We start from the raw sequence: 23,469 nt of genomic DNA, 5'->3' as shown, positions 1-23,469 counted from the left end.
CTGAACCACCATCCCCGTCATCGTGTCCCAACCTCCCTCGAGTTTCACCGAGTCGACTCACCCCTTTTTCCTCTCTGTACCTGCCTATATCCTGCCACGCTACTTTCTTCCTTGTTTTTCCCTACCTGGCGCAGGATCTAAACGATACGCTCTCTGTACCCTTCGCGGAGATCTAAACGCGAACCCAAAGGAGCCTCGATATCGACTCGACTTCTTTGCGAGTCGTTCTCATTTGACGACATTCCTTTGTGGCTTTATCGATGTTGCTAAGAATCTTTATTTCGTTGAGCTACCACGATGAAACGATTGAGGTTTTAATGACATTGGGGAGTCGTATGGAAAATGTTTGTAGAAGCTCGTGGCTAATTGCAATCATTTTTGTACTTTGAGGATTCCATCAAGCTGTTTGTATACGAGGATGATAACTTCTTGTTTTCCTTATTTCTAGATGTTTTCTTCTGTAGTTCTCCGAACCTCTTGCGCCATTATCTTGAGTAACCAGTTCCATGAATTATTGGAAATAGTTCCATTAGGCGTACGTCCCGTGTGATTTACCCATAACAATCCAGTCACAATCACAACCGCGTAACAATCCAGTCAGGTAGATAGACAGATCTTGAACCAAGATTTTCCAACAGATGAATAGATTCCACGTGACACATTTTCTGGCCTGCTCTGCAGATCTGAATCCCTCGTTTATTTTTCGGTCCAATTAAAGGCTTTTATTTATTCAACGCTCATTACCACTGTTGAAATGTTTATCGTAACAAATAAATGGAGTATTTATATGGAGTATTCAGAAGAGTGAAGAACTCTGTCGTAGGACTTCTGCGAGCTTAGATTTGAATCAAAGGTGATTTCAAGTCCTTCTTGTGGAATCTACTGGGGTACAATACATCAAATAGAATTCTTTTCCTCTTTTCCCCGGTCTCTCCACCACCAAAGTTTCCACAAATTGAGGACTTAATACAACCCTGTATATCGATTGCACACTATGTCGTTGCGTGTTTATCGGCCCACGAAAGAAATCCTCGCCCACCTAGGATCAGCGAACGATCCTTCCTCTCCCAAAGCTAACGCAGAAACTTTTGACTTCGAAAAGTCAAAGTTTTTTCCTTTCGTATTTGGCAAGTTCCTCGGAGAACTTGCGCCGGTTTCTATCAGCCACAGTTTCCTCGCAAGTGGAATGTTTCGAGTAAACGAGAACCCCGTTAAGAGAAATTTCCAAGCGCCTTTCGACTCGCGACACGGCCGCAATGCGGTTACCTAATAAATTTTGACGAGCAAACATCGATACAGGTATGGCGATCGCGTCTCTGCAAGTTAAACGAGGTCGTGTCCAGGTCCTAGACTCTCTAGTTTCCCTGATAAACGCATTAACTGGTTACCAAACGAGCGTTGGCAAAGTTGCGTCGTTTAGAACCCCGACAGAGCCTGCGTTTATCCTTATCGCTGGGTTTCTTTCGCTGGAAATTATACACATCCGGCCCACGTTCCCCCCTACCGCGAAAAGCAATTCTCACCGATATATATCTTCGTCGTGATTTATTCATCCGCGGATGCATCGGAATATACCGTGCAATTGTAATTCCAATCCTCCGCGATGCAGGTGGATAAGTAAACGTATTTCTTTGTCTTCTCATCGTATATTCTTCGCGCCACCTTTCCTCTCGCAATTCCCTTGAAATTTCCACGAAATGTCGTAGGGTACGTTATGTCGTTCGCGGTAGTCATGGCGACCGGTCAACGCACCGTACAACTCAATGCGTCAGAGAATACAACTGACAATACCTATTAGTTATTACGATGTTTGAGATGCCTTATTTCTTCTCTGGTCGCACCACTGTCAATTTCTCACGAGGTTTCTTTGATCTTCGATCGTCCCCCTCGAGGAATCGATCGACTTGTGTATTGCAACCATGGGGGCTTTATCAATGCTTCTTAATGCTAAAACTGCTTCTGCGGTGCTGGGTTAGTCCGTCAGTAAAACAATAAAATACATATTTATTTTATTTAATTAACGATCCAAGTGGTAATGTTCAAGTGTTTACGAAACACTGAATTCAAACTTACCAGAACAAAAATTAATCCGGATATTCCCATTATGTAAACAATATTCCTGCGTTCCGTTTTGGACCTGCTAATGGGAACTGCTAATAAAACTTGCCCACTAAATAATTAGCACACAGCTAGTCAAGGATTCGCGTCGCGCTTTTTATTCGTCGCCGCGCGTCATCCAGCTTTCGCGAACTCGCTCTTAGGGCTCATCGCGAAAGCAACGGCACAAGGAAAGATAATCTGAAATTGATTCGCGACTCCGCGTCGCAACGCACGGGAGAAGGGGGACGCAATATCAGCGCCAATAACGGAACAGAGCGTAAAAGTACCTGGGCTGCTTTCGACGAGGTTAACAATATTAAATTCCACTCCTTTTTTTCAATGAATCGCGCCATCAAGCAAGGGGGCAAGTATCCACGGAAAACCGACGGGGTGCTTCGACCTCGCAACCCAGTTCGCGCTCCCGTGACGTCACGCCCGACGTCATTGCCCAGGCGAAACTAGGTCGGGCAGACCCAGCCGGGCCGCTTCAAGACGCTTTCCGAAAGTTTATTGAGAAATTCCCTGATCAGGCTCGAGCCTATTCACGCCTCCCACATAGCGGGACTCGATTCTGAGGAGCATCGGGATAAGATCGACGCTCAGCCTCCTGGATTACCCTGGAGCTCGTCATTGACCTACACCAAGGATACCAAAATTTTCGAGGAGATGCGTCGTTTCCCTTGCTTGCATCTTCGATGGAAATTGCAGTTGTGCGTCAAATTATTAACGCCAACGAGGAAGAGGAGGCAACGTTTTAGGGAGGCAGACCCAAAGGGAGGATTATCAGGGATGATTGGGAATTCTGTTTGCTGTTTTGTAGATAAAAACATTAAGGATCGAGCCTACGTCCTGGATTATTTGGATAAGAATCCTCGAGAGGAAGGTACAATAATTGTCACGTTGAAGGATCAATGGTAACGAGAGGTACAGGGTGCCCCAGTCTTTTTTAAAAGTAAGAAAAAGATGTTTTATGAAAATATGCTCAAACATGTTTCGTTGTTTATTAAGTATCAAAGATCCTGTCTATTAGAGTAAAAGGATACACTCGTTCGCCTTGCGAATAACGAAGCAAAGACAGACAGAAGTTTGTTCGAATAATGGATGACAAATATATACTCTGTATAACGATTATTCACAACTCTGAAGTTGTCTATCTTTTATTTAAATGAGAATTCCGTATTCTGCATCGAAGAATGCAACGAGAAGAAAAGCTTGGGAGTTAGGAAACAGGAAGAGAGAAGAAAGTGTTCGAAATGGGTCCCGAACGATGAACGTTCGCAAATAATTAACGTGTTCCGCGCGACGGTAGAAAAGAGCACGGCAAAAGTGTACATGTCCCGGCGGTCCCATTGTCGCGATGCATTCACTTAACCTAGAAAATAGCGGGAATTTTCAACGGTGGCTCGCGAATTAATAAACACGACGGGGGGAGAAACGGGTTCGTCTCGGACGCGGTGGACAAGGGCTGGAAGGTTTTCGAAAAAACCAAGAAATCCGTCGGAAGTATGAAAGCTAAACGAACGGTTGGCAAATCTCATGAATGGCCGCGTAATGTGAATGAAGCTCCAGTGACCCAGTTTCGTTGACCGCCCCGTGCTTCCCTCGTCGACATTTCCTACCCTCTTCGACCAGCCCCCTCGATTTCCACCACTGCACCGCGTGGGCGTTACGTCAGGGACAGGTTATCGACTGAGCCGCCAAGAATATTAATTCGCGACATCGATTGGCAAATTTGAGTGACAACTCTCTGATCGCAACGTCTATTGAAAGTTACCGGTCGAGACGCTTGGGAAGGAATCGCGGGAGATTGCACTCGACGGATGGTACCCCCTGTTCGATTTCATTCCGTTGAATTCGAAGAATCAAACGGAAGAGCAAGAAATAACCTTCATTGGACAGGTCAGGATAGAGTGATTAGGATAATTTATTAGTTTCGAGCAAGGAATAAGGATTATACCTCTCGTTTAGGAGCACTGAAGTTTCCATGGACCCGTGGGACGTGGAGGATGGCACTGTAAACAAAGAATATTTTTATTTGTAAGTCTTGAGCAGGGAGTGATAGATGCATAAGGATTTTACTCACTTCTATTTAGAGCACCTGAAGTTTCCATAGACCCCGTGATCTATATGGGATGGGCACTGTAAACAAAGAATATTTTTATTTGTAAGTGTTGAGCAGGGAGTGATAGATACATAAGAATTTTACTCACCTCTATTTGGAGCACCCGAAGTTTCCATGGACCCCGTGATCTGTAGAGGATGACCACTGTAAGTAAAGAAAATCTTTGTCTATTTGAATTAATTCAAAGTTAAATTGATTCCACCAAATCTGTGTGAGCATTACTTCAAAAACAAGTAAATTATATTTAAAGGTCAGAAAATTCGAGTAACATGTTCCTACAATTTTCGTCAATTAAAAGTTAAAAACCGGAAACGGAACGAGATCAGTGGTACGCTTAACCTCCTCAAGGAAAGCTCCACATACTCGTTTAGTTTTCATGTTACTTTAAATACCGTGACATGGAGCTAACCCCTATAAATTAAGCTGGTCACCTCCACGCTACTGCGACTGTGAATATTTATTCGTAATTGAATCTTCCAGTAACGTGAAACGGCGACATCGTCAAAGCATTTCGTTGCCAAAGGGGTTAAAAACATTACGATCCTAGAGTATGGAACGTCATCCTATAAATCGTACCTCCATTTTGGAAAATGATACTATAATTCCAAAAAAAAAAGAAAAAAAACAAATTTCAGGAATTGCAGTTCATCATTTCGAGACGACAAAGATCGCGTGCCTCAGACTGTAACGAGAATAATATCAAGCTACGGTATATAATAGTGGCACGTAGTTGGCATGATAACGCGTCGATCGCAATTCCAACGACCCAGTCGATCGAAGGCTGTGATCACAATCAAGAAAATCGTCTCGATGATTCGTTCGACCTTCGGGGCACGAATACTTCTATTTTTCTCTTCTACTTTCTGTGAGAATTGAAAATTCTTTCTGTGAGAATTGAAAACGGGTACAGGGATAAAACGGTGATAGGTGACATTTCACTTTTGGAATTTGTTTCCCTCGATCTCTGTGTCAACATCTCTTAATCCTCTATCAATTTGTTTTCGAAATTCAATGGCATCGATATTCCATATGCGAAAGTGACCTTTCGTGGCTTCCTGATAATCCTGAAATATAAAACGAAACAGAGGCCAACATACCTCAGAGAGAATCTTTTTAAAAATTTAATGCTACCAGTACACCATATATGAGTTTTCTATATGATTTACTGGTAAATCCTTGAAATATAAAGCACAGTATATGGAAACTATTTCTAAATATTTCTCAATATTTCTAAATATTTCAGGCATCATGACTTTATCGCATTTAACAAGAGCCAAGAAAGAAGGCGATTTTATTGTCGTCCGTGCAATCGATACGAAATCAAGAACCGCGAGACAACAGAACCGACTATTGGAAAGAAAAACCAAACGACGGAGATAAGACCTCCCTAATAAAAGGGGGTGAGCCAGGGGACCAATTAAAAATCACATCAACCCTGATCCGCGACCGAAAGTCTGACCTAAAAAACAAGTAGGGGCTGAAGCTGCGAAAGGAAGAGGAGCCGGAGGATCCATTTTTCGAAGGACGAAAATTTGGTCTGGTGAGCTCACGGCATTTCATCGGTACCAGCGACAGGGGAGGGGGAGGGCGGCGCTCGAATGACGTCAGGGAACGACGCAGGGCGTCGAACCCTCGTTGGCAAGCAAGCGAAGGGGTGCATCGACCTGAAACCCCCAGTTGCCTGGCTGGGGTATCTGTTCGTCCCTTTCTCGCTCGTGTTGTTCCCAGCACCTCGTCCTAGGCAGAGAAAGAGAGAGAGAGAGAGAGAGAGGGGAGATTGGTGATCTGCTGAGACGCAGGACACTCGAAAATTTCACCGACCAAGGCTGAGCACCTTCGTTTCTCTCTCTCTCTCTTTTTCTCTCTCTCTCTCTCTCTCTCTCTGTCTCTCTCTCTCTCTTTTTTTTTTTTAGAGTGCAGCGGGTGTATAGTACTTAGCATGACCAAAAAAAAAAATTCAACGAAAAATCAATGCCGTAACAATGGCCCATTGTGTAATGCTCGATGAAGGTGAGACCCAAAAGAAAAGTTTCGAGACTCTTTCAGCCTCCTGGATCCGTGAGTAACTTTTCGGAAAATAAATGTTCGCGTGAGAAGAAACACAACTCGTGTTTATGAACGTTGATGTGCATTAATAAACGTATGGAATAATTAAAATGTTTTCGGCCTCTTCCCATTATCGACAATTTATTGAACGTTTTAAATTCGTATCTAAGAGCAATTATAACAAATTCAGAAAATGTTGCGAAAACACCAGCGAATTTAATTAATGGAAATTACTATTTACAGGTGATTGATTGTACCTGTAATGAAAAATTGATATTCGCGCGCGTTATTATTTGTATAAATGAATAGAAGAGGCAGTAAAATTTATACTAATATGAAACGATGCTTGTACCTAAGAATATTGCTAAGATATTTCATTAAGAAATATTGGTGAACAACATATACTGTTGAGTGGTACAATTGGGATGAATTAACGTTCAAGGTGGCAAACGGTATGCTTTTGTAATAATCATGATGAAATGATTATTGGTCGTCGTGTAGAATTATACCACGCATCATTGTACAGTGTTCGATCATATCACGATCGTTACAAACATGATGTTTCATCCGGTTTAATCATGTTAATCGATGGAAATTGTACCACTGAACAGCGATAATATATAAAAACATTATCGTTCACTGATATTCACACGTTAATTTACATCGACGATACGCGCATTAATTATAATTATGCGCTATAGGTAGAGGCAAACATTTGTAAATATTTATTTTTCATTAAGTCGCGAGGACATACATAGTGTAAATACCCTGGGCAAATACACTTTCGAATCGAACGTTTATCAAATTATTGGAGTTTTACTGAAGAGGGCTTACAAGTATCCTGGAAACATTATAATTATTAATAATCGCTCGATGGCTAGAAATATGAGTTGCTTTTATTTTCGAAAACGGTCCCGGGCTCCGCTGGGATTGCAGTTAGCTTCATCCAGGGGTTTGATGACGTGCCGATATCGATGCACTGACTCTTCAAACCCCTGATTGCTGACCCCAAGGACTGCTGGAAACACGAAATACTGGTTGTTGCAAAACTCTCCCAATATTCATTCGGAATATATCAGATTTTGCAGCTTTCGACAGTCGAAACCGTCAACTAAAAATACTGAGACCACCAGGGGATAGGATGAAAGGAAAATGTTCAACAATGCAACAATACCCCTCAACAAAAAGCCGCCATACCTAGTTTCATAACTTTTCCATAAATCACTCATAAATACATGAAAATTTTCTAACAGGTTCTACTTGGACTCAGGATCCAATCGCGACCAATAGCAATGTATCGATCAACAGCTGGGAAAGTAAAAGCTCTGGACAACCTTCCAAAGTCACCCACCTACCCCTTCATCTTTGAATACCTGCAGAAATGCAGAGTATTTGAAAGAGGGTGATGTGTTTTTGCAGATGATCGAGATTAGACAGAAGTGGTTCTTCCGTCGAGATACGGCAAACTCTCGCAGCAGGAAGGGTCACTGCACAGTGCAGCAGGGGAGAAAACTGGGTGAATGAGGTTGCTGGAGAAGAGCATCAGCGGCGGCGGCGGCGGTGGTGGTGGTGGTGGTGGTGGTGATTCTGTCGTCGCCGCCGTGGCTGCTTCTCCGACGAGTTATTTTTGGAATCGTCGAATTAGGCATTCAGGACAAGTATCAAGTAGGTGTACGAATTCTGGTACGAGGAAATTCTCGCGTGAGAAATGCCCCCGGTCGAATCGTGTGACGAGTTAAAAGTGGATGATTACAAGGTAACGGATTATCGATTGGAAAATATTTAAGAAGGTCGGCGACGCCACTGACCTTCATCCCCGGGGAATCTATATACGAAAATGAACACAGCGATGGATCCCCTCTGTTTTCCATCGACGCACCATCAACCCAATGGAAGCGTTCATTCTAAACGAAGGTGCACGCACCACCACCCACAGTCTCCCTCGACAAACAAACGTTGACGCGGACGACGAGTTCTAGAAACCTTCTCTACGAAAGTACCTGAGTTGTCTACGTCTGAGAAACCCTAATCCCCTCGCAAATAAGAAAGTAGAACGAGCTAAATCACGGTTTCGTGCATCTCCACGCAGAATCCCAACGATAGTCTCGAAGCAACTAACCCTAAGGAAAATAGAAAGATTTAAGGCAAGACCATAATAAGTAGTTGGCGTTGAGGGCCAGACGTGAGACAAATTCGCGTAAGAATCTCGTCCATCCCCTTAACAAAACAACCCCTCTTCTAAGCAGTTTTCAACCGCGGGAGAGAAGGAAGATGAAGAAGGACGACGAACAGAGCGAGGCTGTTGGTACAGAGGGGGTACGAGGGAGAGAGAAATCTTCGACGAGCCACGTGGTGCGGCGTGCGCGGGACAATCAATGCAGTGACGTCACTGGACGTCCGACCAATCGCAGGATAGCTCCATTCAAACCTAGCAACCTCGGCCTCCGAGTGGAAACCCGTCGAGTTTCATCGGACTTTAGCCCGACTGCAGTTCGGCCTCGATCACTGAGACGCGCGAACTGGGACTCTTTGCTCCAGCCGATTGTCGGGCAGATTCATCACAGAAAATATTCGAACTTGGTCGAAATTCGATTAGGAACAGTCTCGTACACCTCTCTAAAAGTAAATCGTGGTAAAGCGCCGTGGAAAAATTCAACTTTTAAACCATTAGAAGCTTGAGTCTTTGTCAAGGAAAATTTAGACGCGATTACCTTGACAGGTGAATTGGTACCGAGGCAACGCGATTCGGAAGGAGGAGAGAAGATACGAGGAACTCTGACGAAAGGGACGGTGGACGCTGGACGGTCCGGAGTGTACGAAAATCCTGTCGCTAAAGAGGATATCGAGAGTTATCAGCTGCGAGGCGTCTCGTCTGTTGTAAGTAGCAAGTAACGGTGTGTTTCGAGTGTGAAAATCGTCGCGATTTCTTTCCATTCACGGACAAGTAAATAGTAACAGATGGTACTTGTGACAAAATTGTTTCAGACTCGACGGTACGCTAGTTTGAAGACGGAAAATATCGACGAATCGGAGTTAATTTTCGTACGCGCACCGAAACGAAATCGTCTCGATCGGAAACACTCGACTACCCTGACAAACGAGCACGTGGGGGCGAGGGAACCCAAACACACGCCCACGCAAAATTCTCGCTAGACAAGACCACGGCTACGGAAAGGCACGCATAGTTTTCCCTTTCGTTCGAGATCGAGACGTGACGACCCTTCCCTCGGTCACTGGAGAACGATACCGTTCGAATAAAAATTAGGAACCTTGTCTCTCCGTTAATTAAACGCCCCTCGATACGTGCACGACAATTTCCTTTGATTCGTACAACGCAAACTCTCGATAGCCTGTCCTATCGAGAATCTAAAGGTCATTTTCACCGGTGAACACGTCCTTTATAACTTTTCCAAAGCGAGATCCGTGTCAAAGGTAGGTTGTTAAATGTTTCCCGTCGGTCGATCGACCAATTAATTTCAAATATTTGTAAAACGAATCCAGTGGACCCGCAAGCGTCGCACGACTGTGGCAAGTACACCGTCATCGTCCTAGTTTTCACACAGTGCATTCGATTGAGCGAACTGGTCACCGTTTTCATAGTGCGACGCGAACTGCGCGAAATTTGGAAGAGATGAGTCGCTAATACACGATCCGCAATATTCCCAAAATTTTCGATACGGTGGCGCAACTTATCGATTCTTGCGATAAAATTCCATCAGCTAATTTAATGTTTTAAAATTCGTAAGAATTCTTGTCTCTGGTACCAGTGAATTTTTGCGAACATAGTTATTGTTAAAAGTGGAGTCCATTTAAAAAGTAGAGAGCGCGTCTCCTGTTCTGGGAATTTCCAGTGGTACTCTATATAAAGGGGCTCGTCGACTCTGACGATAGCGAACAAAAATGTTGTTCCTATCGCCAATGGTCCCCCGAGGAACCAGCTCGTGACTATTTACGTGGCTCACTCTGAATACGATAGTAGCGTCAGAGCGAGTTTGGACCATCGGATCGAAGATAAAGCAAGGAGTGCGTTACTTGAAGCGTTTATCGCAAAGCAATTTTCACGGTGGTCGTTTAGCATCGTTTATTCGATCAAAGTATGGTGGGCTAGTTGTCCTCGTCATCCTGCACCTTCTAACAACACCATTTATCCCTTGACAGTCCTATGCCACGACCCTCCTGTACCCCTCTTTTCCTTGGAATGCACGTCACCTCGGGGGAGGTGATGACGTCAGTAGAATGCGGCCACAGGATTGGCTCGTACCTCACTGACGTCATAGGGGCTGACTCTATACATGCGCCTGTACCCCCAACCCCTAACTCTTCTCATGCTGGCTGCAATAGGCATCGAGAAATGGTGCATGACAGTTCAAAGCCCCAGTTTCCCAAGGCTGTGCAAACCGAGAGGTCGCCGTACGTTTCACCTTCTTCGCCTCCCTGTTATTTCTTCCTTTCCCGCTTCTGCGTTTCTTTATTCTCGCTCCTACCTCCGCCAGCACCGCATCCCCCGTTTCTTTTTCCGTCTTGGACGTTTCGCAATTCTATTTCATTTCATCTTGCTAAAAGATTCTCACGCTCTTCTTAACTAAATTCTCTGGAAAACTTCATGGAATCTCCTTACATCGACTCTTCATCGACATTTCGATCGACCCCCCCATTCGAGCAAGATCCGCGCTCGCTTCGAATAACCCAGGATACACTTTCGTCGGCGAGGTTCCCTTCGAAATCATCGCTACCAACGCTCCAAGGGAAAGTGATCTTCAAGAATCCTATTCCCTGACCGTAGTGTCTTCGTTTCGCGAGTGATAACGTACCGCGAGTGATGGGAAAGGCACTTCTGACGAAGATGTGCGTGGATTCGCCGCGTTCCCCGTGGTCCTCCTAGTTGCATCGCAGATCGGATCCGTTCGCATTTACATCCTTGGTTGTGTGGCATCGAGTTTCATAAATAAAGCCCCATTGAAGAGGAGCTCACAGGGGATGGAGTAGCATGACCCGGTGACCCAGATTTCCCATGACTTGCGTCATTCACAATCTCTCCCCACCAAGGGGTACGGCAACGACACGCATCTAAAATAGAGAGGGAAAGAGGATGAGTGAAAGGGACGGGATCAGACCGATTGCGAGCGAGCGGGAGGATGACAAACAGAGTGGTGCATTTCCTGCTGAGCAACCTCCGTTTTCGGTTACCACTTTCGGTCTTCTTTCAAGGCCGTGAAGCTGCGTCCGGTCGTCGGAGAACGCGATCGATCGATATCGACAGTGCGTATTCGCGAGGAACAGTGTCTCAGTGTCCCCGCGTTCTCGTTTGATCCATCGCCAAGGCTGGTAGACTCGTTTGCAACAATTTCCTTTAACGGTGACGGTATCGCGAGGTAATTCCATCGAGAATCTCTGCTCGAGAATCTCTGCTTTTTTCCCTTGGAATCGACCATTGTGCGCGACCAGCCGTAGAAATCTTCTCAAAGATCGAAGTCGTTGCACTTCTGCCAAAATGTCCAAGCACCATGGCTATGCTGTTGCCTGGCAACCATCTTGGGTCAATGGAATACGCGTTCATGGGAGAAACTGGGTCAACCCACGAGATGTTCTAGGTATCTCCTTAAGTTCTTCCGCTGAAAAGATACGCGATGCTCCTCGTCCTAGACGCGGTAACCGAGCCTTCAATTTTTTTCGCGCCGCATTTTCCCGTCGAACAATGGCCCCCTGAATTTGAGAGAATCGCTCCCTCGCAAGAGCCATGCATTTTTCATTGATCGTATCATGCTCGAAGGTAAATCGTTAAAATTTCCACACTTCTAGATTGTATCCCTCGATGTCAAATTTTCATTCAATAGCGCAAAAGATCTTGGTATCCTGGAAATACTCGAAGAGATGTCAGAGCAAGTTCGAAATCGCTCGAGTAACTTTTGCTTCTATCGTTAAAGTCTCCCGTCGTTGAAAATCTTGGACAAGCCGCCCTTGGCTCGCCTTCTACTGACCCGAATATCTATGCATTAAACGGGGCGCTATTTTTAGAACCACCCCCGATGAACGACCCCGACGAGCGCGGCGCAAAGAAGTTTGGCTCTAAACGCGAGGCATCGAGAAATTGGACATTCTATTCTTATCTACTCACAACAATTTGGGAAATAAAACTATTCACCGAATAGAATGACAGTCGAAAAAACATTCTCGATCCGTGACACCTGAAATGCGGTACTAGTTCGTCTTTAAAGCGTGTCAATTGACCTTTAGAATGCGCAAAGCACGCTCGTACTATTTATAACAACTTGGAAATTTCACATTTCAGTTTGTACACCGTGCTATTAATACCTCGCTCGAACCGGTAATATGTCATGAATTTTTCACGATTAAAACGCGAAGATTGCTCGCCATCCCTCGGTCTCTCATACTTTCCTCGTCCCAGTTTCTCTACATCGTCAGCCTCCCTCTTCGTGGCTCTGGTCGAAACGAGTTCACTGCCCTGGTATAGTTTACTTTCTTTACAGTTTTCGTTGACGTCATATAAACTACCTACGTCATCGACGCGACGCTATCGACAACATTGCGGATCAAAACGACGCTGTATGTTTTTCTCGAAACACGCTGAACGCGATTCATCGATCTCGCGAGAAATCGATACGTGTCCCCGCACGTAGAATCGTTCGACGAAGTGGCAAGTTAAAAAATTGAGTAAGTAATACACGCCTATGTATATCGAATGTCATTCTAAATTGTGTCGAGAAGTATATTAAAAAAAAGTTCGATTCGTCGTTGGGGAAAACTTAGTGTAGGATAAACGCGAGTTATCGCAGCGAGTAGCATAGGGTTAAAGGTAGGAAGGTGAGAAACTGCAGTACCGAGGAAGGTCGATAAAAGCATGACACATCTGTAACCGTGGCGCAAGGGTTGGTAAGGGGAAACAGGTGGTTTGGTGACCATTGGTAAGGCTGGGAAGAACCACCTGGAAGCATAGTAGAGAGACTTCGAAGTCTGATCTGCAAAGGGTTCTGGTATTCGAAGGGCCATTGTCGGTGCGCTGCGTGACTTGTCTGACCGAGCACGGAACTCCTCTACTGCGATTCCAATGTCCCACATACGAATACAAATTTTGTTGAATACTTCGTACCGACTACAATTAACTGAGATAGTGTTTCATCATGTAGCCTTCTATTAATCATCTCTTTATAGCAATTAACTTAACAGAGATCTATAATCGTAGAAATCAATGTTTCTAAACTAGGGGTCGTAATTGTGCCTTTATGATTAGATAAGAATTCGCCTTATTTCGTGGCTATTATTATAATTCACGATTGTTCAGCATTATAGACGATCAAGGGCAATAAGATTCATCAAGCAATATTATCGAGCACAAAAATGTTTCTAATTCCGATAGTAATACATCGAGATATGTTAACATTTTGATGGTATATCCAAACACGCACAGTTTTCTACTATTACCATACATCAATCGTTTCTTGATCGGTGTCTACTGCTACTTCATATTTAATCAAACGATGGACGTATACATGTAAGCAATCGCAAAGCATTGCTTTCGTTTCGTAAAGAAAACATTTCAACGTTTGTTGGAACGTATACCATTGTACAAGAGTAATTAACTGTAGTACTCCTTTCTTTAATTTACAATCGACTACAGTTAATTGCTTTTTGACCAACAATTAGGGAAAGACGTATACCGGATATTTTGAAATGGAAGTCGTAAAAACGAGCGGAATCTCGGATAGAGCCGAAAAAATTTTAATTCACAGTAGAACTCCATTTTTCTACGCCAATGAGATTGACAAGGCTTCGCGTGGGGCGGATGAGATTAATCCCGTTTACCTCAAGCAGATTTAAGGCTTCTTATGCAACATCACGCGCGTACATACGTATGCACCGACTATGTTTCTACGTACACCGTTCACCTGTCCTTCTGCAAAAGGGAAATACATTTCTTTCGATCCAATTAGCGAAATTGCTGCGATTAACGTGGATAACCGTTGTATTCTCCATTAGAATATTAGAAGAAATATACATTCTAAAAATGTAATTCCCTAGCAGTGGTCACGTTATTTAGATAAATTACGAAATGGAATAGCGGTAGTAGACTTATTAATAGACGCAATGATATATCACCGTTCAGGCAATTTTAATATATCGAAATATTATCGAAGAGAGAAGTACGACTCAAATTGTAAAAATATGTAGCTCTCGAGACAAGTTATTAGCTATCACGAACCTACGCGTTTTAATGTTCTGAAACTATGGATAGCAGAAAGCGGCACAAGCGAAACGTCTTTTCCAAGGGCCTAGGGTTTGAAATCCCAACTGGCATCCACCCTTCTGACACGTAACACCAATCTGACGCTGCGGCGATCGGTTGTCCACGCACTGTATCGCGTAACAAATTCCTCGTACAATGGCGTCAGTAGCATTATTTTTCTACAGACAAAATATTGTATTTCGTTACGTCGTCTATAGAGATCTCACCGACCATCCTCGAAGACGTAAGCTCTCAAAACTTGACTATATCGCTACTTCGTCACATCGGGAAGAAGACGCAGCGAAGGAGGATGGATAATACATAGGAAAGCCGTCTTATGTTTCTGTTTTATTTCATCGTACAATTGCGATATGAAATATGACATAAACTTAAGGTGGGTACCTATATGATCGACGAACCAACACGATCGACGTGGGACCGCCACTTTCACGACGAGAATTACAATGGAAGATCGAATTCTGTGAGTCAAAAAAACAAGCGGTGTCCAGAAAGGTACTTTCCAATTTCACGAATTTATTTCTATTTACTAATTAATCGCATTCAATATTTCTAAAGGGTTGTCTAAAGGACTCTTTACCATCGAAATGCTCACTGAGCACAGACATTGTTCCATACAAATTATGTAAAAGTCGTTGATTTAATCTACTGAATCGGAAAATACCTTTACGAACACCCCGTATGGAACTGCTGACGAATGACTAAAAGAATCGTCTCTAAACTTTTTCGTGGACGAGGTATTACCGTTACGTTTACTCTAGTTAATCTAAAATTAAGTTGTATGCATTGAACTTGACTGAATTAGACTTTTCACTTGAGTATAAAATACTATTCAAACGAAGGCTCTAACCACACGAAATGCTTGCAAAACGGGAGTCTCCTGATGGGAAGTCTTAAAACGTGTTTTTGTATATACATAACTACACTGCGGATCTTTATGCAAAATAAAATCTTCGCGAACGTGCCTACAAACATTGAACCTATGTAAGAATTTATTTTATTCAGCTAATATTATAACATGAACTTTACTTTCAATCTTTTTTATACTCTTGCATATTGTTTGCATTTTGTAGTTTCTTGCACATTCAAATTTCCTTTAAATGCATAAAGATCCGCAGTCTATACATACAACAGAATGTCTCTTACAATATTCTCGATTGCAACATCTTCCTTATAGGACAGAAAATTAAATTAGTTCTATTTCGTAACCATTGATTTTCGTCTAATTTTTGTTCATCGAGCCTCTAAAATATTGGCGAGCACTGGGTAAACACCCAGTATACAGGGTGTCCCGTAACTGGTGGTACAAGCGAGTAGGGAGCGATTCTACGTAAAAATTTGAATCGAACATGTAGAATGAAATTTGTTCGCGTGACGCTTTATTTTCGAAAAAAGAAATAAGTTTGAAAACTTGTCGAGTACGCGTGTACTTGAACCAGTTTCAGCTCGACGGATGTCATTCTAGATCATAAGCATAAGAAAAATGTAAAATCAATGTAAGAGATATCATGTCGACAATGTTTGTAAACATCCCAAGAAGCAGTAAGAAAGTAAAATCCATCGAACTGAATCTGAATCAAGTACACGCGTACTCGACAAAATTTCAAAGTTACTTCTTTCGAAAATAAAGCGTCACACGGCAACAATTTTATTCTGCATTTTCGATTCAATTTTTCGCGTAGACTCACCTCCCACTCGCTTGTACCGCCAATTACGGTACACCTTGTATAAATACCGCGATGGCTTCAATTAGAGAAAGACAGTTCGTCGAGGTAATTAGAATGTGGAAGAAGAAGTTTCCTGGCCGTGGTGGAGGAAAAACGGAACAGCGAGGAATGACGGAGTCAGTGGAGGAGTCCCAGGTTGGGCCAGGCAGACGTGAAGCCTGAGGATCCGGGGGTGTTAAGCCCTGAATCCTGAAAAGTGTTCCAGAGCTTACTCGGCTAGTGTTACCCCCCGCCACCTACGTTCTTTTTCTCTGGCTCCTCGTCGCCGTTGTTCGCTCGAGCAGAGGGAACAATCGGCAGGGGCGTAAGGTTGGCTCTATGCCTCCTCATCTTCATCCGCTTCTCGCATTCCACCCTTATTACGAACCGAGCTCCTTCGCTAACGAAACTACCTCCCTCTTCGAAGTCTCAAATTATAGGAGAGGGTTGAACCATGCCAATCGATTATTAATCGACGTACGATGATCGTACGTGGATCGATACATTTCCCTTGGTCATGTACTCCTGCAACTATGTGCTATGCAACTCTTGTAACGAATTTATCAATAGAAGGACGACTCGATTGCCCGCGTCTTTTACATCGAATCTTTCGCGACCCCCTCGAATTGTACAGTCCCAATGATCGCACCATTTATTTTGAAAAGCACTATGCTAATCAACGAAAGACGAGTTGATAATTAATAACTACATCAAGAAACGTTAGAGCTTTCTCTTGGACGCTTTCGCCTAGCACCGATGTACCTTACCACGCGTCTCCGGCGTTCAACCACTCTCCACGAAATCTTAGAAAAATCTTCAGGGCACGTTACTCTCTTACGATCTACTTACGCCGACAATGGAACCCAGCTCGATTCTCGCCCAGCGACTACGTCTCTCGTGTCTTTTATCACATGACCTCCTTCGTGGGAAGCCGCAAAAGTTCGGAGACAGTCTGCACTGATAATATCCCCGTTACCCTTACTCCATATCCGCGATTACGTCGATTCATTGGAAATGATCAGTAATCGAAGGAAAGGACAACCGGCGATACCGAACTTTCTTGTTTTCAAGGGTTCAAAGCTTCTGAGCTTTGCACATAGAAGCGTAACTGTACGAAATTTCATAATTTTCTGATAAACCACCCCCCAAGATACAAAGCAAAACAAAGACCAAGAATATTCCAACTAGTCTTTTTTTGGCATTCTTGGACACGAGGCACTAATATCAAATTTTGACCGATATGACACATCTCCCTCTTTTATTATCTTTGAAAGCGGAATTTATCAAAGCTAACAAAATTTAGGGAGGTAGAGCGGGAACAGAGACTGGAGCGAATTAAAACGTTCTCCCAGGGATGACAGTTCCGGAATTTAGCGCAACGGCGACTGTTCGGGACAAAGTATGAAAATTAGGTCATCCTAATGCCGGATCCGGCTATTTAACGAACGGGGTACCCGCTTCGCGTCGGTATGTATGCGGGATACGTTTTAAGGATTCGCCTCTTCACAATATCATTAAACACTACCACAAACAAGGAGACTGCCGACAGGCGACAATAGCCAGGTCACAGGGTGAACTAGAAGTTATATAACGTTGGAAAACGTGCACATAACCGACCAAATTATGAACCAAACGTTTCGCGGAAATCCCTGAAACATTTCCATTGAATGGTCCTTCGTTCCGCGCATCGTATTCGGTACATTTATCAAAGTTAAAGTGAAGCTTTCTACGAACTGACCCCTTGCCAAAATCAGAATTGCAGAGTAGAGTCTCGATATCAAAATACTTTCCACGATAGCGAAATTCTAAAGGAGAAACAACTATCGCGATAGAGGCTCAAGGATGAATCGAATATTCCCTCGAAAACTGTAAAAAAAAAATAGCGAGTATTGCCTGGAAACGCGAGCGTTTCAGATACGGAGAGGAGGGGGGAAAAAAAGCATCGGGAGCATAGTTACCGTTTGCTATTCGATCGTCCAACTTCGGTAACGCAAATACGATTTCGTACGTAATGCCTGTGCCCTTATTTCCCAAGGAACACGTGTCTTGTGGCCTTAAAGGGAAGCGTTGATTGGTCGGCGAGGCCTAAACCTACCCCGTCATTGGTCGATGGATTAGATGACCACGTGGTGCCCTGGTATATAACCAAGGGTGAACTAAGAAGGTATCGGCAGTTGTGCACGGAACATGGACAGAAGTGCGATCATTTTTTATTAACCTGCGTCTAGCTTCGGTCGCGTAGTGATACCGAAACTACCCCGAGGGGAACATTGATCAAGTGCGATTACTTTGCCGCGATACGAGTTCTGCTTGACAATTTTCACGTCGTCGAAACGAAGATCAGTGATAGATAAATATAAATACTCGGAGTAACTTCAATTTCGATTGCTTCGCGTGAATAAATCGCAAAAGATCGACGGAGTGAGTGGAGGAACGTACCTGGACCGGTCGAAAGGTGAACCTTGATACGTCTGTGTAAACTCTGTATCGTCAAAACGATTCTTTTTCTTTTTTTACTATGGAAAGGAGAGCCTCGAAACCCTGTGATCGGGGAGAGCACCTCTGAAGCTTCCGCGAAGCTGACAAACCGTTGAAATGTTCGCGCTATCTATGCTTTCTCGCGCACGATTGTTAGAGCGATGTACATTTGAGAAAAACACCCTTTCGCGATATCCAGAGCGATGAAACTTCCGAGAATGTTACAAAAGAGTACGGTCATTTGTTCCTCGATGGAATAGGTCGCGATCGGGCAACGCTATCGAGGCAATTATTCAAAAAAAAAAATGGAACTCTATCACTTTCCGTACGGTCAGCGTAGTGCCTTTCGAGAGGGACAGCAAATAGAAGAGTAGTTAGGGCTCGGTGCGTACAAACCACGGTAAGTTTATCGTAGAAATGGACGGGTAGGAAGATCGAAGACGATGAATTTTATATAATAGTCGAACTACCCTATCAACCTATAGAGCCAACAGATGTCCGATCCCCACAGGTAATCTTGGCGCGGACACACTTTCCATGCATTTGCGCGTCGCATTATTTCTTTACGTTAAGTAGTAGAAATACGTCGATGTAGATCGAAATATCAACAGTATTTTGAAAATGTCGATTAATATTTTGTAGTGAGCGTTTTCGTTCGAATTGAACATTGAACAAAGTGAACAATGCGATGGTAGCCTCGAGGAGAGTTAAACCGAATTTTTTAAATATTTACCGCATAACACGAGACTACCGTCCAACAGCGAACACAGAAGAAAATAGGCCACACCGCTGTATGTGGTAAGAGATCGTGCTTCACTCGCTTGTCGCGATACCTATACCTACTCCACTTTTCTTTTTTAACTCTGCTACTAGCTGTGGCAGAAGTACGTTAAACAGCAGTAATAAGGGTAGCGATGATAATTACAGCGACTACATATTTTATAACAAAGATGGAGCCCGTATAATCGTTTCTAAGTGGACTTCGAATATTTTCAAACGAGTAGATCGCAAATAGCGAAACTATTGTTCGCTTGTGACTTCGTATTCTATTATTTCTTTAACACCTCGAGTGCCGAGCGAGTTTTTCATGTCTTGCCGCGAGGCGTTCTGGATATTATTCTGAACATGTTTACAAACTATTCTGTGAATGTTAGAAGGATTCGATACTTTAATGGTGTACTTAATATTTTACAGTATTCCTGATGTTTAAAAATATTTGTGGTAAAAGTTTGAGGGAAGTCTCGTAAGCTAGAAGTGTCTCTGTACCATGACTTACTTGCTACTTCTCAGAGTATGAAATGTTCAGGGAAACGATTTTTCAAAGGAAAACTAGGAAATGGAAATCAACCCGATATGGACCTCAGTGCAGCTGCTGGCCACTGCACAAGATTAGACATAAGACTCTTGTGCGTGTGACAGCGGCTATGATGGGGCATCCGTGGAACATCGATGAAATGATGACACCTATGTATATCCTTCTCGGAGTGTGGCTACTGAATCTTTGAAGCAAACACAGTGTCACTACTTTAACCTATTGCGAAGCTTATATTGATCTTTATTGCCCTCTTTTCTATTTCACCATTTGATGTAAAGAATTTAGGACATGTAGAGAGGAATACAACTGACTTTGATGGTGGTTCTGATAGGAGTCTAAAGTTGAAAAGTAACAGCAATGATGTTCCGTGTAGTTAAAGTTAGATCAATAGACATCAATAGATATTTAACTGTTCACAGTGTTTCTTTGTGAATTGACAAAAATACTCTACACAGTTTTACAAATTGTATTGCACACATTTACTGGATATAATAAGTCCACAAATATTTAAATATGTATGTATGCAAATAAATTCTTCTTAAAACTAAGATCTCTATTCAATTAATAAAGTTCCATCATACTAGTGAAGAATTAGACTTCCCTATAATGGAGTAAACATCCAAAACATGAATTGCATCGATCTCTTGACTGGTTCATCCCAGTATTATCTCAATATTCATTAGTATTTCGATTTAAGGGTTAACAAACTTTAAGGCAAAGGGACTTACATTAATTACGTTACTACAATATAACCTATAAACTATCCTAAGAGTCACAGAATATGTATACCTGTTTGCCTGTTCAGTCTCGCACATAACCTATAATGTGTAATCAATCTCTTAATTTCCTGTAACGAATCAATGCATTGTAAGGGAAAATTAAAGAGTTAAATTTGAAACAGACAAAATATATAGCTAAAAATGAAATATCATTATGAAATACTGTCAACTTTACAAGATCGACTGTGCGATGTAACATTTACAATACCTCGAATGCTGATCAGCACCAGAGTTAAACTCAAACGTAATTAAAACATAAACGTATTCAGAGGTCAGGTTTCGAAAAGCTGCATAAAGGAAGAAATCCATCTTCGTACATTCTAATCAGAATCCATCACAAAACAATTCATCGCGAATGTTTGGATCAGTTTTAGCCATTTGTAGACACTTGCGTAATCTAGCGTCACGCTCTATAACTACTCAGTTTTGTAAAATTGTATAGGTATCATTCGCAGAAAGATTTTTGAATTTACGTTGCTCGGTTAAGCAGTCTTTTTAAATTAGCACAAGTGAAAATGAAAATATGAAATGCGAAAATATTTCAAACTATCTACGTTTTTGCTTTAGGTGCTAAACGCCTAAACAGTGACGAATTAAAAATTCACAGCAGACGGCTACGCTTATAAATAAGTTTGTAAAATGATAGTTCGAGAAAAATATAAATAATTCTTACAGACGAAGCACAGACAAACGAAATGTTTGGTTTATTTTTTGTAGTCACATTCAAAAGGTCGTATTTCTGGACTTGCGAATTTGTTAAATAAATGGCGTTCGTTCGCGCTTGCGTGCAAATCGACCATCGTCTACGCTCGGCGCAGTATGTTTTGAAAGCGCAAGTCAGATTCGTGGCTCTCTTGTAGGTTCTGTAAACCATTACAAGATCAGTGTCACCTGTGATCTCATACCCTTCCTATTTATTATTTTACAGTACGAAACGCAATTCTACAAAAGGCGCCATGAGTCTCGTTAGACAGAACTTTCACGAGGAATGCGAGAAAGCTCTCAACCAGCAAATCAATCTGGAACTGTACGCCAGTTACGTCTACTTATCTATGGTTAGTCAACGTATCGATTAAGTCGCTATTTTCAGCCTCGAATTATTCTTTCGCAAAGATGCTTTCAATAAAACTAAATCAACATTTCCCTCGCCTTCTTTATTTCACTGCTCATCGATCGAATACTTTTATTAATACAGTGATTAACGTCGCTATTTTCCAGGCGTATTATTTCGACAGAAGTGACGTCGCGCTAGAAGGTCTTTACAAATATTTCAAAAATGCTTCTGACGAAGAAAGAGAACACGCTATGAAATTTATGACTTACCAAAACAAAAGGGGTGGATGTATCACGCTAACAACCATAGATTGCCCGCCAAAGAATGACTGGATTAGCGCCAAGGATGCTATGACGGAAGCGTTGGAGCTGGAAAAAAAAGTTAACGAGGTACGTTTACACAAAGATAAAAAAGCTATCGCTACGTTTCAATTAATTTTAAACATTTTATTAATGCATCCGTGTATATTTAAATGATCGATTTCTCATATACTTAAAAAAGAATTAATGATTCGATTCTATATATTAATTTGACAAACTTAGTAATGCTACTACTTTCGATGTTTAGTTCGAAATCGAGTAAAGTAACTTATTAGAACGGTTACTTTCAAATGGGGGTGTAACTCAGTGGTAGAGTGTCCGCTTCGCATGCGGAAAGTCCTGGGTTCAAATCCCAGCTCCTCCAACTATCTTTTTTTCTTTTTATTTATTTATAATTTAATCCATCCTGCTGCACTAACAATGTACTTTTTCGTTTAAATGAGATTTCGCTTTTATAGTATATCTGTTTTTTTTTTTTCAGCGACTTTTGGAGTTGCATGCACTAGCATCGGTGCACAACGACCCAAATTTCTTAGATTTCCTGGAAACTGAGTACTTACAAGAACAAGTGGATGCTATTAAAGAAATAGCCGATCATATAACGAATTTAGAAAGAGTTGGGGAAGGTCTAGGCGTGTATGTCTTCGATAAAGAACTTAGAGATTAACCCTTTGCACTCCAAGCGATTTTGTTGCAGAATGTGCTACGATGAATCATGAATTAAAGAATGTAGTGCCTTTGAAAATCTTGGGCTCGAGAAAATTTATCTTATCTGATCTCTACCAAAAAGTTCTCTGAACTTCTAACGTCCCCTCAGAGGGAACATCCGAGTGCAAAGAGTTAAAACCTTTTTTGTAAACGCAATATTATTGATCCAAAAACAATTAAACATACTGCGCACTAGCAGATCCTATATGGATGACTGAATGCGTAAAAAAAATCAAAGAATACAGTATATAATATTAACCTGATACCTATGTATTAACCTAAAAAGAATTGCCAAAATCTACTTCGTAATATTAAATACTTCCTAGATAAAACTAACGAATTATAACAGGATGTCAATTTCAAATTAAATCCGTACTTTCGAATATAGTAGCAAGTATGACAAGTGCAATGTATTACACAACATTTTTCGAACTTTATTTGTGTAAACGTTAATAAATATTAATGCTTGATGTTTATTTTTACTCTGTGTAATAACCCATACTATATCGCCTTCGAAAAAAAAAATGCGAATCTGTCCGTCAAAATGTTGCACGAATCTTTAAAGAATTTTTTAAATTGTA

General features: G+C 42.2%; 1 protein-coding gene, 1 long non-coding RNA gene and 1 other non-coding gene across 5 annotated transcripts; all 3 read left to right on the top strand.

Annotated features, from left to right (window-relative positions):
• Window positions 1–8,767: 8,767 nt before the first annotated feature.
• Window positions 8,768–17,014, top strand: LOC128873705 (uncharacterized). 2 transcript variants are annotated; one of them, XR_008456471.1, is made up of 3 exons: window positions 8,768–8,890; window positions 8,988–9,145; window positions 9,254–17,014. It is a non-coding gene; the product is annotated as an uncharacterized LOC128873705 (long non-coding RNA). The 2 variants fall into 2 exon arrangements; XR_008456470.1 differs by having other exon boundaries at window positions 8,768–8,900.
• Window positions 17,015–18,411: 1,397 nt separating this feature from the next.
• Window positions 18,412–23,364, top strand: LOC128873704 (ferritin-1 heavy chain-like). 2 transcript variants are annotated; one of them, XM_054117460.1, is made up of 4 exons: window positions 18,412–18,689; window positions 21,735–21,861; window positions 22,025–22,249; window positions 22,662–23,364. In XM_054117460.1, exons 2-4 carry the CDS (start codon window positions 21,763–21,765, stop codon window positions 22,845–22,847), a joined length of 510 nt encoding a protein of 169 aa, XP_053973435.1. In that variant the 5' UTR covers window positions 18,412–18,689; window positions 21,735–21,762; the 3' UTR covers window positions 22,848–23,364. The 2 variants fall into 2 exon arrangements, with proteins under 2 accessions (XP_053973435.1, XP_053973434.1); XM_054117459.1 differs by lacking the exon at window positions 18,412–18,689 and adding an exon at window positions 21,520–21,662.
• Trnaa-cgc (transfer RNA alanine (anticodon CGC)) lies at window positions 22,473–22,544 on the top strand. Its single transcript has one exon. It is a non-coding gene; the product is annotated as a tRNA-Ala (tRNA).
• Window positions 23,365–23,469: the final 105 nt, after the last annotated feature.

Source organism: Hylaeus volcanicus, chromosome 3, assembly GCF_026283585.1.
Source record: "Hylaeus volcanicus isolate JK05 chromosome 3, UHH_iyHylVolc1.0_haploid, whole genome shotgun sequence".
Taxonomy (NCBI): Eukaryota; Metazoa; Arthropoda; class Insecta; order Hymenoptera; family Colletidae; genus Hylaeus; species Hylaeus volcanicus.
The sequence above is the reverse complement of the archived record's forward strand: the minus strand, read 5'-3'. Positions and strand labels throughout refer to the sequence as shown.